The sequence below is a fragment of the Argiope bruennichi genome, chromosome 7 (assembly GCF_947563725.1).
Source record: "Argiope bruennichi chromosome 7, qqArgBrue1.1, whole genome shotgun sequence".
NCBI classification, from domain to species: domain Eukaryota; kingdom Metazoa; phylum Arthropoda; class Arachnida; order Araneae; family Araneidae; genus Argiope; species Argiope bruennichi.
Genome location: NC_079157.1, coordinates 7516655 through 7531489, shown reverse-complemented (window position 1 = coordinate 7531489; position 14835 = coordinate 7516655). Strand labels below are relative to the sequence as shown.

Genomic DNA, 14835 nt, shown 5'->3' with positions numbered 1-14835 from the left:
TTTTTTCAGATAGTGAATTCGACTTAATATCCAGAACTATATCAGTTCTACTTCCAATAAAACTGACTATTGAGGCATTATGTCGGAGAGATTCTAATTTATTAACAGCTAATGTAACAATAAATTTCATGTTGCAGTCACTGAAAAAACAGCACACATCACTATCTAAAGAATTATATATTACATTGAAAAATCGCACAGAAGAAAGTCATACCGAAATAGAAAATGTCTTATGGTATTTACATAATTATAAGGATTTTAAAAATGAAAATGAAAAAGAAGAAAAGAAAAGAACCAATTCAAATCTGATTAAGTTTAGAGTAAATTTTCTTAAAATTTTTTACACACAAACTTATCCACAATCAGAAGAATTCCGTTCAATTATCGAAGATTATGATGTTCCTTTTCACTACTGTCGATAGTGAAAAGGAATTGTCTCTTGAACAAAAATTAGAATTAGCGGTAAATAAAAAAAATTTCAACGAACCAAAATACAATACAGAAATCAGCTATATCCAAAATCATCCGACAAGAAATCGATTTATTTGAAGATGAGGGATTTAGAGGTAAATACTTGAAAAAAATATATCGCGCATTGCTAACAGTACCACCAGCTAACGAAAGAGCGTTTTCGAAGCTGTTAATTTTTACACAAAATTACTTTTCAGGTTTAATGAGAGTACAATGGATGCATTATGTTTTTTTAAGATCACATTTCAAAAATTTGTAATAGTACCACAGACTGAATAGTGATATTAACACTTTTTTTTGTGATTTAAATAAATGAGATGTTCCTGTACTTTTTTGTGATTATATACTGCTATAATTTATAAGTTACAAATTCCTTTTTGTTATATTTACACTCTCTAACAAAACTGGCAAATAAGAGAAAGAAACACCTGTGTTTTCTTTCTTTTTCTAAAATTTCTAATACCCGTATTAAAACCGGTATCCCGGTATTAAGATCTGAAGAATACCGAATACCGGTATTGAAATTTTGATCCGGTATTGCAATCCCTATTCCTAATATTAGAAATCAAGATATTGTCGGCCAAATTTAATGATAATAGCAAGTGGAAATTACAGCTTTGTTGAAAACATCCAACTGAAAAGCTGAATTGAAAAAATACAGTTGAAAAACTTGCAACTGTAAAAGACAACAATTTATAGGGGCACCAAGACAAGCGCTACATCTAACTTCGAAGCAAAAAAGTCCACCTTTTTTCACCCAGTTCATAACTTACCCAATAAATTCATAATTTAAAAAAATGATCTCAAAATGATTAAAAAGGAAAGGATAGATAGTATGGTTATAGTAATATGTTATATTACTATAACCATATAGTTATATAACATATATAGTTATATTACTATATGGTTATAGTAATTGTTAAAATTCAGAAACATAAAATAAATCAGAATATTAATTACTTGTTTTTAATTATTATCTGCAAAAAAGCAGATAAAGCAGAGGGTTGCTGCAAAGAAATGGGAATATAATTGACAAAAATCACAAAAAAATATACAAAACATTTCACAAGGAGAAAGAAGAAATATGCTTATTTGACATTAAGAATAAGTATGAACAAAAAATCCTTGGCTAAATCACAGACAATTAAGAAGGAAAAAGTGCAAGATAATTTGAAACATAAATATGGCCATTATAAAACTACTATAGTTATTTTAAGGTAAAGTAAACTAATGTTGTTATTTTTTTCTCTCAGAAAATATCTATTTCTAACGACCTGAAGAACAATAAAGAAATCATTTTTGAAATTTCTTAATGATGATAACATAATAATAATAATAATCTCACAAATATTCTATTTCGAGGATTCAAGCGATATTTGCTTCTTTTTTTCTGTGAAATATTGAATTATAGAGAAAAATAGAAAAGTAAGAAAGAAATGAATTCTGTAACAAGACATTTAAAAAATTTTTAAAGCTTTATAAATATAAAATTGCATTTGTAATTTCAAGATTTTTTTTCATGCAAATTATAAATAATTAACATTACTGGAGTAATTAATACCGAAATATATCTGATAAACATTAGCCTAAAAGAATTCTATAAGTATATCAGTTCAAAAATTTTTAAAAATGCATAAATATTCTTAGTTTTTTTTTTAATTAATGTTCATAGAAAACGCAAATACTCCCCTCTCCATCTCAAGAAATAAATATTAAAATCCATTAAATAATGATTAAAAATGAATTCTAAGACAATATTATTTTAATAACACTTCCATGAATATTTATACTCTCTCAAATACTCTTGAGGATGGCGCAAAATATTTTCCCTTCTCCAGGATATCAATATTGAACTTCATCTGATTTTAATTAATAAAATTAAGTAATTGAATAAACCCTATAACTGTGACATTTTAAAATCAAAATTTTATAAATTTCAAAGCAAATATTCTCCAAATCAGGTACAAATTATTTCCCCTTTACTAGAAACGAATATTAAATTCCATTTAATTCGAATAAGCAAATTTAAAAAAAAACTGAATCCAAATTATTTTACAAAATATGCAAAAAATTCCAAATGCACTTACAAATATGGAAATTTTTATTTCCAGCATCGAAATAAAAAGTAAACATAATTTTGATTGATTCCGGCTTTTCCATTAAATTCTGAGTCAGACGCTGGAGCAAATAGTGAGTAACACGCATCTCTTTCTTCCATGCGCAGATATCGTCACGCAATCGTGATCAATCTCAGTATAAAAGTGCGACCAGGCTGCCGAAAACTTCAGATCACTTCTGGAGACCAAAGCAGCAATGGTTCGCTTTACCACAGCAGTGATATTTTTGCTCCTAGCGCAATGTGCGACGACATATGCGAGAGGTATCCATGTATCGTCTTACACCCTTTTTTCGAACCCTTATACGGCTGAGAATTTCGCTCGGACCTTCGTGAACAACATCGTCAATAGTGGAGAATTCGGGGCTCAAGATGCTGCGGACTTCGATGACATCATTCAAAGTCTTCTGCAGGCCCAGAACATGCACAAGGGGCATGACACCAACGCTAAGGCCAAAGCGATGCAGATGGCATTTGCTTCCTCCATAGCTGAATTGGTCATCGCCGAAAGTGAAAGTGAAGGTTCAAATGTTCAGCGAAGGACCAACACAATTTCCAACTGCTTGAGAAATGCCTTGTATAGCACCACAGGAAGAGTCAACGAGGATTTCGTGAGAGAAATCGAAGACCTCATCAACCTCTTCTCGCAGGAGTCATTCAACGAAGTTGAAACCTATTTTTACAAACTCAGGTTCTGCAAAGAAATCTTTACGACGGTTATTGGAATAAACATCTTTATTAACAGCACAGCACAGAGACATACACAAAAAGACGTACAGTTTTACAGAGAGAGGTGCATTTATACTATAATTCTACATATGACATCATTTTGTGATGTAATTAAGAACCAATCCGCGACCGGCGCACATGACATCGCTTTAATCTTTGCGTCATAGTTTGAAGCCACGTTCGTGATCAGGGAAAGTTCAAGTATAAATAAATGGAGTTGCAACATTCTCCCACCCTTTTGAGTGTATTGCTATCACTCAAAAGCATGTAAAACCTCATTAAATAATCCAAGTCTTTCAGGTATTTTAACTAATCTACCTGATTTAGTGATTCTATTTCTTATGACTGCATTACTGGTTAATTCATTTTCTTTAACACTAGATGTCGGAACGCCATCAATTTTTACAATTTCATTATTTATAAACGGTACTTCGAGTGGATAAACTCTTTGAATTGGACGAATCAGTTCCGAGTTCTTAAATTTTAATTTCAAGGTACGGACTTTACCATCCCTACCTGGAAGCAGACTTATTACTTTTCCTAAAGGCCAATACACGCGCTTTTTGGATGGTTCTTCAATCATCACGACTTCGCCAACTTTGAAATCATGACCAGACTTTCCTGGGCGTTTTTGACGTAGTTGACCAAGATATTCTTTCCTGAAACGTGATCTAAAATCATGGATCAGTTTTCTACGATACCTTATTCTTTTCTGAAACTTAGAGAATTCACTTAAATCTAAATCTATGGTATCATATGAAGATTTCCCGTTTAAAAACAAACTTGGCGTTAATGGTATTAAATCATTCGGATCTTCCGAAATATAGGTTAATAGACGAGAATTCACCACCGCTTCACAATCACACAGAACAGTTAAAAGTTCTTCATATTTTAAAATTGCCTTACCTAAAGTACGCTTCAATAATTCTTTAATTACTCGTACTAATCTCTCCCACCATCCTCCCCACCAAGCGGCAGTTGGAGGATTGAACTTCCATTTAATAGGTTTAATGTCGGTCTCTCGCATTATCCCATCCCAATCTAGATTTTTCAATTCACTATTGGTGCCAACAAAATTAGTTCCGTTATCTGTATATATAGTTTCTGGTCTAGTACGACGTGCTATAAACCGTCTTAAAGAAAGCATGAAACACTCAGTGGACAATGAACTTACTAGCTCTAGATGTATCGCCCGATAAATGGCACAGGTATAAAGTACTATCCACACCTTACCTCCATCTCTAGTAAAAAGAGGTCCTGCCAAATCAATACCTGTGATGTCGAACGCGTTAGCATCTTTAACACGATCTGCAGGCAGACTCACCGGATCACTCATAGGAGAGTTTGAGCTATATCGACGACAAGGCACACACTTCATAACTACTTCCCTAACCGTTTTTCGCGTTTTCATTATCCAGAATTTTTCACGCAGTATAGACGTAAGAATTTGAACCCCAGCGTGACAGTTTTTTAAATGATAATACTCAATTAATCTTGTGGTTAAAAGGCATTTACTAGGCATCAAAATAGGAGCAATAAAATTTGGATCATCTTTTCTCTCGGTTATTTTAGTTTTAACTCTAAGGATTCCCTCATTGTCTTTAAAGACATTTACAATGGGTATCGACTTCAAATTAGGAAACATTTTACCTTGCACTAACCGAATTAACACCCTTTCAGCTTTTTCTATATCGTCCGACGATAGTTTGGAAAGTTTCCTTTCCTCAACAGGAACCCTAGAATTATTGATGAATCTTAAAATCCAACCCATTAAACGAACTATTGAATTGTATTTGGAAAATCGTACAGCATACCACGGGACCACTTCCTCAGAAATATTTACATTAACTAATTCAGACTTCCTTTTTTCCAAAATAACATCCTTAGGTTCACAATTAATTTCACTGGCAGGCCACTGTTCTCTACTTTTTTTTAACCATTGAGGTCCCTCCCACCATTTAGAATCTAACATCTGTTTGGGGGTACAACCTCGTGATAACAAATCTGCTATATTCATATTACCTGGAACATGCCTCCATGACTGAAATTTGGTAAGTTCCCTTATTTCTTTTACCCGATTGGCCACAAACACAGACCAATTTCCTTGCTCTCTTATCCACCAAAGAGCCACTTCTGAATCGGTCCAGTAAGTTACTTTTATTTCTGGTAGATGTAAAGCACGGACAATTGAATTTGCAAGTCTAGCTCCAATGCAACAGGCCATTAATTCTAATCTAGGAATGGTAAGAGATTTCAAGGGGGCTACTCTAGTCTTAGAACGTAAAAGTGAAACTTTTACATCATTTTCTACAACAGTTCGAACAAATACACATGCACCATATGAGCTTTTAGATGCATCAACAAAAACATGGATTTCAGAAGTTCCATTTATGGCAATATATCGAGGCACAGTAACTTCTTTTAACAAATACATTTCATTTATCCATTTCACAAATTTATTCACAATATTTTTAGGTAATTCTGAATCCCAAGGCAGTTTTAACCTCCAAGTTTCTTGCAATAATAATTTGGGAGGCAATGTAGCTGGAGATAACAACCCGTTTGCGTCAAAAACTTTTTGCACTGATGATAAAATGAACCTTTTAGTAATTTTTGTTTCACACGTTAAGATTTCAAAATTTATGTTACATCTCAAGGTATCTTCGTCTAAATTCCATAACATGCCTAAAACTGACGCATCTCCTGTATGTTGAGAAACATATTTACAAGCTACATTGCTTTGCCAACCTCGTAAATTAAAACAACCTTTTGACAATACCTTTTTAGCAGTATCAATGAAATTTTCTTCCTCCTTTACATTATGTACACCAGATAAACAATTGTCAACATAAAATGAACATTTTAATTTCTCTACAACATCATAGTATTCAAGTGGGGCGTTATCTAATAGATGCTTTATGGATGCGTTTAATAGGAAAGGAGAAGAATTTAAACCAAAAACAATTCGACAATGTCTATACACCAATTCTCCCTCTTTACTAGGGTAAAAAAATCTAAGATAGTCTCTATCTTTTGGATGTACTGACAACATTAAAAAAGCTTTCTCTATATCTGCACTTAATCCTATAGGATAGAGTCTAAACCTATCTAAAATATCGGGTATTACTTCTAAAAGATTTATACCTTTATATAAACATTGGTTTAATGATGGTTTACCCCTTTCACAAGCCGACCCGTCAAAACAGGGACGGTACTTTGTGGTTTCACTTTGCAGTTTTATTACGGGCCTATGCGCCAAATAATGACATTTAGTTGCTTTTACTTCCTCTTCCGGTACACTTTCAATAATCCCCAAATTTTCCCAATCCTCGAAAACCTTTTGATACTCTCTGAGAAAGCCATTACTTGCAGCCCGTTTGATCACTTTCTCATGTCTAACCCAAGTTAAACCTTTGTTATCAGGTAAATTAGCTGGATCATGTTTCCACGGAAGCTGTAACTCGTACCTTCCGTTAGGAAGAATTGTTAACTTCTGCTGAAAATCATTTAAAGCTTCTTCATAAGAATTGTGTTTGCTTTCCACTAGTGTTGGATTTGAGATGCCTAAATTTTCGAGATCCCAGAGATCAGTTAATTTAATACTTCTTACATACATTGCAAGTGTTGTCATAACATTTCTATCAATATGACACACTTCATTCTGCATTCCTATAATTGTATTTCCCAGTTTAGTCTCAACCACAGATAAACCGGAATCTAATTCACAACATTTCTTCAGTAAAATTCGACCCAACACGTTCGAACCCACTAACACATCGATCTCTAAATCTTCGCTGAATGAATCCGAAAACTCTATGTTCAATTCTCTTAAATTGTTAAGAATTCGCTGATCTGTTATTTTCGGGACACTGTTGCATATCTTTCCCTCTGAAAGAACTTCTAAACAACAAGAGTAATCTCTATTCAAAGCTGACAGCTCGATAGAATAAACTCCATGTTGCTTAGGCTTCGTTTGCGTTCCTCCAAACAGGGAGTGAATTACGTTTTCATATCTATGTGGTATTAATCCCAAGTGCGCAATTAATCTTTCACTCACGTGAGAATACTGGCTAGCTGAATCTAAAAGAATTCTTACGCGTTTTTCTCGACCTTGACCTCGCGCAATTACGCAGAGAGTCTGCAAATAAACTGTTCGATTTCTGCTACATTGATTAGAAAGAGTAATAGTGGAAGGAGAATTTTTAACACTTGGAGATTTATCAGGTTTTTTACTACACATAATATCATAATGAGATAAAGAGCAGAAATTACACTTCAGTTTAGATTTTAAGTCACACTGCCTACTGATATGATTTGATTTAGTTAAACATGAATAGCAGGCTCCCTTTTTAGACAATATTTTTAACTTTTCATTAAGAGATATTTTCTTTGCTGAAAAACATTTATGGCTTGGATGGGGTTTATCACAAAAAATACAGACAACTTTATTGTCAGTGGATTTTAAGCTTACCAGGGCTGCGGTAGTAGCCATATCTCCACTAATCTCGTTTAGAGGGGCAGGAACATATTCTTTTTTACGGGTAATTTGATTCGCTGCAAATCCTGTTCTTGCTAACACAACCATCTCTTCACCCTGCACCTCTTGACGGAGAAAAGTCATGAGATTCTCTAAGGAGCGAGTGTTCTTTTCGGCGGTGTTGTCGCATAATTCGTGGTGATTTCTGTTGCGTTCCCACGTCTTAAGCACTTCTTCGGGCAGGCAGCTCTCAACCAGGGGGGCTAGGAAATCGCCGAACTTTTCCTTTGTTCGTCCTAGGCTCTCCAGGGCTCTCAGCTTTCCCTCCAACTCGTCATATAGTCTTGAAAGGTCTGTTTTCGCTCTACTGGACACAGCATTCTTCATAACCATTGTCAGAAGATCCCGAACATAAATTTGGACGAGCAGATCTTCTCTTCCAAACCGCTCTTTCAATTGCGCCACTGCCTTAGGATAATTCGCTGCAGTAGCCGGAAAACTAAGAATGAGTCTCTCCGCCTTTGACTTGGGTTCGACAGAAGCCACAAGATACTGCATCTTGTCTTCGTCAGGGATGTCCTGGTCGTCGTGAATTTTTTGGAACTGGCTCCAAAACGAAAGGAACTCCTTTGGGTCTCCATCAAATTTCCTCAGTTCGAGCTTGGGTAACTTGAACTTTCTTGGTGTGTCTGGTACTTCAGAAATAACAGTCTCTTTCAACTTCTTATCGATGAGAGAGTAGTATTCTAAATACCTTTCACGGTAGCCTTCTGCCTCAGTGAAATCAGCCTCGAACTCTCTTCCATCATCTTCTAACTGTAGCAAAGCTCCAGACACTGCTTCTTGCACAGCTTCTAATCTTAAATATTTATCTTTCAATTGCACTTGTAGCAACGAAATCTTTCCTAAATCTACTACATCATTCTTAAGCTCATTTTCTATCTTATTTGCGACTAAGGTAAATGCAGTCCTTAGTACTCGTCTCTGTGCCTTTTGTGCTTTAAGATCCATATCTAATTCTATTTATCAAATTCTATTTCCAATAACACGTCCTGTCGCGGACGCCAGATTTTACAAACTCAGGTTCTGCAAAGAAATCTTTACGACGGTTATTGGAATAAACATCTTTATTAACAGCACAGCACAGAGACATACACAAAAAGACGTACAGTTTTACAGAGAGAGGTGCATTTATACTATAATTCTACATATGACATCATTTTGTGATGTAATTAAGAACCAATCCGCGACCGGCGCACATGACATCGCTTTAATCTTTGCGTCATAGTTTGAAGCCACGTTCGTGATCAGGGAAAGTTCAAGTATAAATAAATGGAGTTGCAACACCTATGGTCCAGGCACCTACTACCAAACTTCTACAACAGGAGGACAAGGAGGAACACCTGTTGTCACAGAAACAGTGACTGTCTCCGTGTCTGGAGGTGGAGGTGGAGGAGGTATGTTTCCACAAACTTTTTTTTATCTTTTCTTGATTTAGATATATATTTTTCTTTTTTTTTGGAATTCAAAAAATTAGCGCTGATTTATCTCTCTTTAATAGTCACCTTTAATTGCACTTCTCTCTAACTTAGCATTGTGATGTGGATTTATTTCGAGAATATTTTAATTGTATGATTGTTATCTGTAGCTTTCTTTTCAAAGAATCGCCTCTTTCTTAGCGGTAGCTGTGGCCTCTTTTTTTCCTTGAGACATTGAAACCCATTTTAAATTATCTACCTCATCACCACCATTAACAACAAGACTGGTTTGTAATCGTTAGCAGAGGTCTTAAATAATTAATTAGGTTAAAAATCTTAAATAGTTAAACAGGTCTTAATAGTTAAAATGTAGTTATCAATTATTTTTAAGAGAACGAATTAGGTACTGTTTCCATTTTTCATGAATCTTTGGAAGCTACCTTGCACTGTCATCTCCTTCCATATAATATTTATTTCCTTTCAATAATAAAGTTTTGCTTAATAGTCATGTTTATATAACCCTATTTACCTTAACGGATGCCTTCGACTTGGTTTTTCCAACAAAACTCTGAAATGTGAGGGGTTGTTCATATTCGCAAAGAATTAATTACACATTCTCGTCTGAATCATGTGTATTTTTGAATTCTTATACATAAATACAGTTATTTTACTATAAGAAGTTTTAATATTTGTGTAATCAAACGATAATTTAATAAAATGTATTTTGTTTATTTCTTCCTTACGAAATTATAATATTCATTATAATTGTAGAATAGGAAATTATCTAGAAGGTGATCTCTATTCACGTATTTCCTTAAATTAATTTCTAAATTACGTAATTACAACAAAATCTTAAACACTCTCTTAAAATGGATATTTTGCCAAAGAAACAAAGCAGATTCGTCTTTCCAAGTCAAAAGAAGGTAAAATATGTTGCCTTTTTCTACCATTGATAGAATCGTATATTTCTGCTGTTGTTGGTTTTCCCATCGTGTACATATTTAAATAAAAGGATGTAAAAGTTGAACTAATGAGTGTTTAAAACTGACAGTACATCTGTGTCTGCACAAGATTCCGAAGATCTTAGGAGGTCTCGAAATCTAACACAAAATCTATGCCGAATACCAAGGACTTATTTTAATTTTAAGAATTCATACTTAACATAATTTCACATTCCTGCAAACAAATTTTATGTGATCTTCTCATACTTGACTGACAGCGGGGTCGAAAGCTATTTCAGTGGATTCCAATTGACTTTGTGTGATCTAAAGTTTGAAACAATTGTCCTATTTTAAAGTCTTAAAAAAAGCTCATTCCAGCTTGCATGGAATGATGATCCTCTCAAAGAAAGCGCTCAGAAACTAAAAGAATGTCTTTCAAAAATAGATTTTAACGAAAAATAATTAGTGTCCTACAACTAAATTTCTTTGGCAGACAAACAACAATATGTGAATTAAGCTTTAAAGACGATATCAGAATGAATCAGAATTGTCACTCTATCTTTACAATTATAAAATATTGGACCATCCATCAAATAATTTGAGAAGCATAGGTCTATACCACAGCTTTAAATGCTCCAACTGCCATTTTCATTGAGTAGACATATATCAGAATTTCGGAAAGTGTATTAGTCGAGGATTTTGCAAACTGGAGAATAAAATCTGTTGAATTTCATAAAGTAATAGCCTGATAATCTTAGTATTTCCCATTTTAAAAGAAATATTTAGTGAATGGGATGGTAGCATGGGAAATTATTGAGTAAAAATTGTTCTAAGATGTTGTTTCTCTTTTTATCTGAAGAAGTTTCATTAATGGTCATAGGATTAAGGTGGTCTGTTGCCAGATCCTAGCTCTAAAAATACAGTCATTCATTCAAGACTATCCTACAACATGCAAGGAGATCAGATCACATGAATTCGTTCAAAGGCCAAAGTACCAAGGCGCCATTGGCTAAGAAGAGGCGCCAAGTCGATTCTAATGTCTGCTAACTCATTTTAGCTTAAAAGAATTATAATTTTAAACAAAAGGCCAAATTTACTAGGTTTATTGGTTTTGATTAGATATTTCTTTCCAGTTTTGCTAAGAATTATCGCAATAATGAAGAATAAGGATTTAGTGAAAATGGTGATTAAAAAATATCGATATGCATATATTTTCTATTTTGCGGAAAAATTAAAACATGGGGAAAGCTTTTCATAGCCAACGAATCAAGTCCCATTCATTATATTTCTCAGACAAATAAAAAAATGTACCAATTAATGAATATCTTTAATACACAATTCCTTTTATCAAGCCTCCCAAGGCATTTCAATTAATCTACCAATAAATTGTATTTTTTGAACCGTTTAATTTAACAATTTTAAGTCTAGTAGCGTACAATTCTTTCGACATTAATGCATAAAACTGCAGTTATTTTTATTCTTCTCAGAGTTATCACACTACATTCAATTAACACAAGGCTTCCAATTTAAAGCAAATCTACAGTAACCACATTTCAAAACTGTAGGATACCCACCTTCTTTCAAAATCTTAAATTCTTATCAAATTTTTATAAAAAAGAAATTTTTTTGAAATATGGACATGCCTTTAGGAATATTCATATATGCAAATAGTAGAAACAGAGAAAGACAATATGTACACTTCAATCACTACCAAAATTTAAAATAAAAAATTTTATCTATAAACAAGAGTTTAAAATCTGTACAACCTATTCAGATGAAAATTAACATAGTCACTATCAACAGGAAGCAAGACTGAGGCTAACAACTCTTATAATTGCGAAAAGGGGTCAGCAAGATCCATCCAATTTAAAATCTTTTGAAAAGTATAATTCGCATAAAAATTTCCAATATAAGGACTTTAAAAAGGACAATAAAATTTTAAACGAGCACACAAAAAAGGAAATTCATTAAAATAAAAAAAAGCTTTAACATTTTTCAAAAATCATCAAAACACCGTTAATTAATAGGAGCAGGAACTGGTGGAATAATAGGATCATCAGGACTGGGAGGAGCCGGAGCAACTGGTGGATACGGTGGTGCTGGAGGACCTGGTGGACCTGGAGGACCCGGTGGACCAGGAGGATTTGGAGGTGTAGGCGGAGGAGCAGGAGCCGGTGGTGTCGGACCTGGCGGAATCTCTGGAGGTGCTGGCGGTGCTGGCGGATCAGGTGTAACAGTTGTAGAGTCAGTTACTGTTGGTGGAGCCGGAGGACCAGGAGCTGGTGGTGTCGGTCCAGGAGGTGTCGGATCTGGAGGAGTTGGACCGGGAGGTATTTACGGACCAGGAGGAGCTGGAGGACTCTACGAACCGGGTGCAGGTGGAGCCTTCGGAGCAGGAGGTGAGAAATATTTTTAACATCTTTAGAACACAAATATAGGTCAGGTCAAGACAATTGTACACTCTATTTTGAGGCGGTCTGTAAATTGGAATCCTCGGAACACCTCCCGTCTTCTTATGCTGCTCTATAAAAATGCTTCATTCATTTTACAAACGACAATATTTCATTAGCAGATTCCTTTCGAACAGTGTTTTACGCTTTAACTCTTTCCTCAAACACTCTTTTAAAATATAAAACTGCTATAAATACAAAACGCTTCTATCTCGCATGAAGTGTCATTTATGCAAATACAGAGGACGAAATGATTAAGAACATGATCAGAAAATTAAGAAACCCCTTATGGATTAACAGTTTCAAATGAAGCATTTCGAAAAAAATACATGGTACCGAGCAAGAACCAAAAAACTACATGGTTTTGTTGCCAATTAAAGACATTAACCTGAGTCATCATTTCTGTGTACATTCCACTACTGCATCGCATTTTCCATCGAAAATGTGTGACACGACGAAATAACCTGGCAATGTTTTCAAATTCATGCTCTTCTCGGAGAACCTCTTTTATTCTATTTCTAGTCGATTATTTTAAAATAATTTCTCTTCCATCACACATTTATTTACTACCTCCAGAATGACTCATTTCCAAACCAGAAACATTGCTTTTCTGCCACAGTTAACACTGAAAAATTGCTTTTGCATCATAAAAATTATTCCGAGGAAAGAATGCTGTAATGTCACCGAGGTGTTTCCAACAAACGTATAGCTTTCCGACATGAAAATGTATGCGCCTCCTTTCCTTGGCTAACTATTATTACCTGTCCCTCCGACCCCTTTTTCTTAAATGGAACGATTTCTATAATAAATACCGCCTCCGGATTTTGTGCTTGCGAAAACTTCCGAGATATTATCAATCACTAATTTACTTTTTGATGTCATTTTGAATTGCTATTATAAATACAACTCAAAATTCATGCCTAAATATTTAAAGATTTTTCTATTTCAGTAATCGTTTCAAACGCATATCATTAATTCGAATATTTTAATAGACATCCTAATCCTGTAGAAACGTGCTACTTTAGCAGGCACAAAGTTTATTGAGTAAGTATTTCAAGTAATTTCATACACCCAGATGAACACAAGTTATGGCAAACCTACAACGAAATATATTTGCAGTCACTCAATCTACTATTACTTTAAATGCCGTTAAGAATATCCATTCCAAAGAAATCCTTGATTGAGCATTCAAGTACATTTGCCATGTTTTTTTCATAGGAGGAGCTGGTGCACCAGGAGGACCTGGAGGTCCAGGTGGACCAGGCGGCCCTGGAGGTCCAGGTGGATTTGGCGGAGGAGCAGGAATCGGCGGTGGTGTTGGACCAGGAGCTGGAGGTGCTGGACCGTCTGGAGGTGCTGGTGGAACAGGTCCGGTATCTGTCTCTTCTACTGTAAGTGTCGGTGGTGCTGGCGGACCAGGCGCAGGTGGACCAGGAGCAGGTGGAGCAGGAGCTGGTGGTGTGGGAACTGGAGGATTTGGAGGTCCAGGTGGATTCGGTGGACCGGGCGGTCCTGGAGGACCAGGCGGCCCAGGAGGAGGAGGCGGAGGCGCCGGAGGCGCTGGCGGATTGTACGGACCTGGAGGTGCTGGAGGATTTTACGGACCTGGAGGTGCTGGAGGATTGTACGGTCCTGGAGGATTATACGGACCTGGAGGAGCTGGTGCACCTGGAGTTCCCTGAGCGCCAGGAGCTCCGGGTAGAGCAGGAGGTATCGGAGGTATATCCGGAACTGGTGGTGTCGGACCTGGTGGAGTCTCTGGAGGTGCTGGCGGAGGAGGTGTATCAGTTACAGAATCAGTTACTGTTGGTGGAGCCGGAGGAGCAGGAGCAGGAGCTGGTGGAATCGGTGGACCATCAGGTCTGGGAGGAGCCGGAGCAACTGGTGGATTCGGCGGTGCTGGAGGACCTGGTGGACCTGGAGGACCCGGTGGACCAGGAGGATTTGGAGGTGTAAGCGGAGGAGCAGGAGCCGGTGGTGTCGGACCTGGCGGAATCTCTGGAGGTGCTGGCGGTGCTGGCGGATCAGGTGTAACAGTTGTAGAGTCAGTTACTGTTGGTGGAGCCGGAGGACCAGGAGCTGGTGGTGTCGGTCCAGGAGGTGTCGGATCTGGAGGAGTTGGACCGGGATGTATTTACGGACCAGGAGGAGCTGGAGGACTCTACGGACCGGG

The 14835-nt window shown here is 36.2% G+C and overlaps 1 protein-coding gene across 1 annotated transcript; it reads left to right on the top strand.

Moving 5' to 3' along the window:
* The first annotated feature begins 2720 nt into the window (after positions 1-2720).
* On the top strand, positions 2721-14377 carry LOC129975991 (uncharacterized). Its single transcript, XM_056089312.1, has 4 exons — positions 2721-3260; positions 9141-9250; positions 12240-12611; positions 13881-14377. Exons 1-4 carry the CDS (start codon positions 2785-2787, stop codon positions 14342-14344), a joined length of 1422 nt encoding a protein of 473 aa, XP_055945287.1. The 5' UTR covers positions 2721-2784; the 3' UTR covers positions 14345-14377.
* The last annotated feature ends 458 nt before the right edge of the window (positions 14378-14835 follow it).

Excerpts from the sequence above, each read along its gene's own strand:
- LOC129975991 (XM_056089312.1), top strand. The coding sequence starts at position 2,785 with ATGGTTCGCTTTACCACAGCAGTGATATTTTTGCTCCTAGCGCAATGT. Across the intron at positions 3,261-9,140 it reads TCATTCAACGAAGTTGAAAC|CTATGGTCCAGGCACCTACT; the intron begins CTATTTTTACAA and ends GAGTTGCAACAC. Across the intron at positions 9,251-12,239 it reads TGGAGGTGGAGGTGGAGGAG|GAGCAGGAACTGGTGGAATA; the intron begins GTATGTTTCCAC and ends GTTAATTAATAG.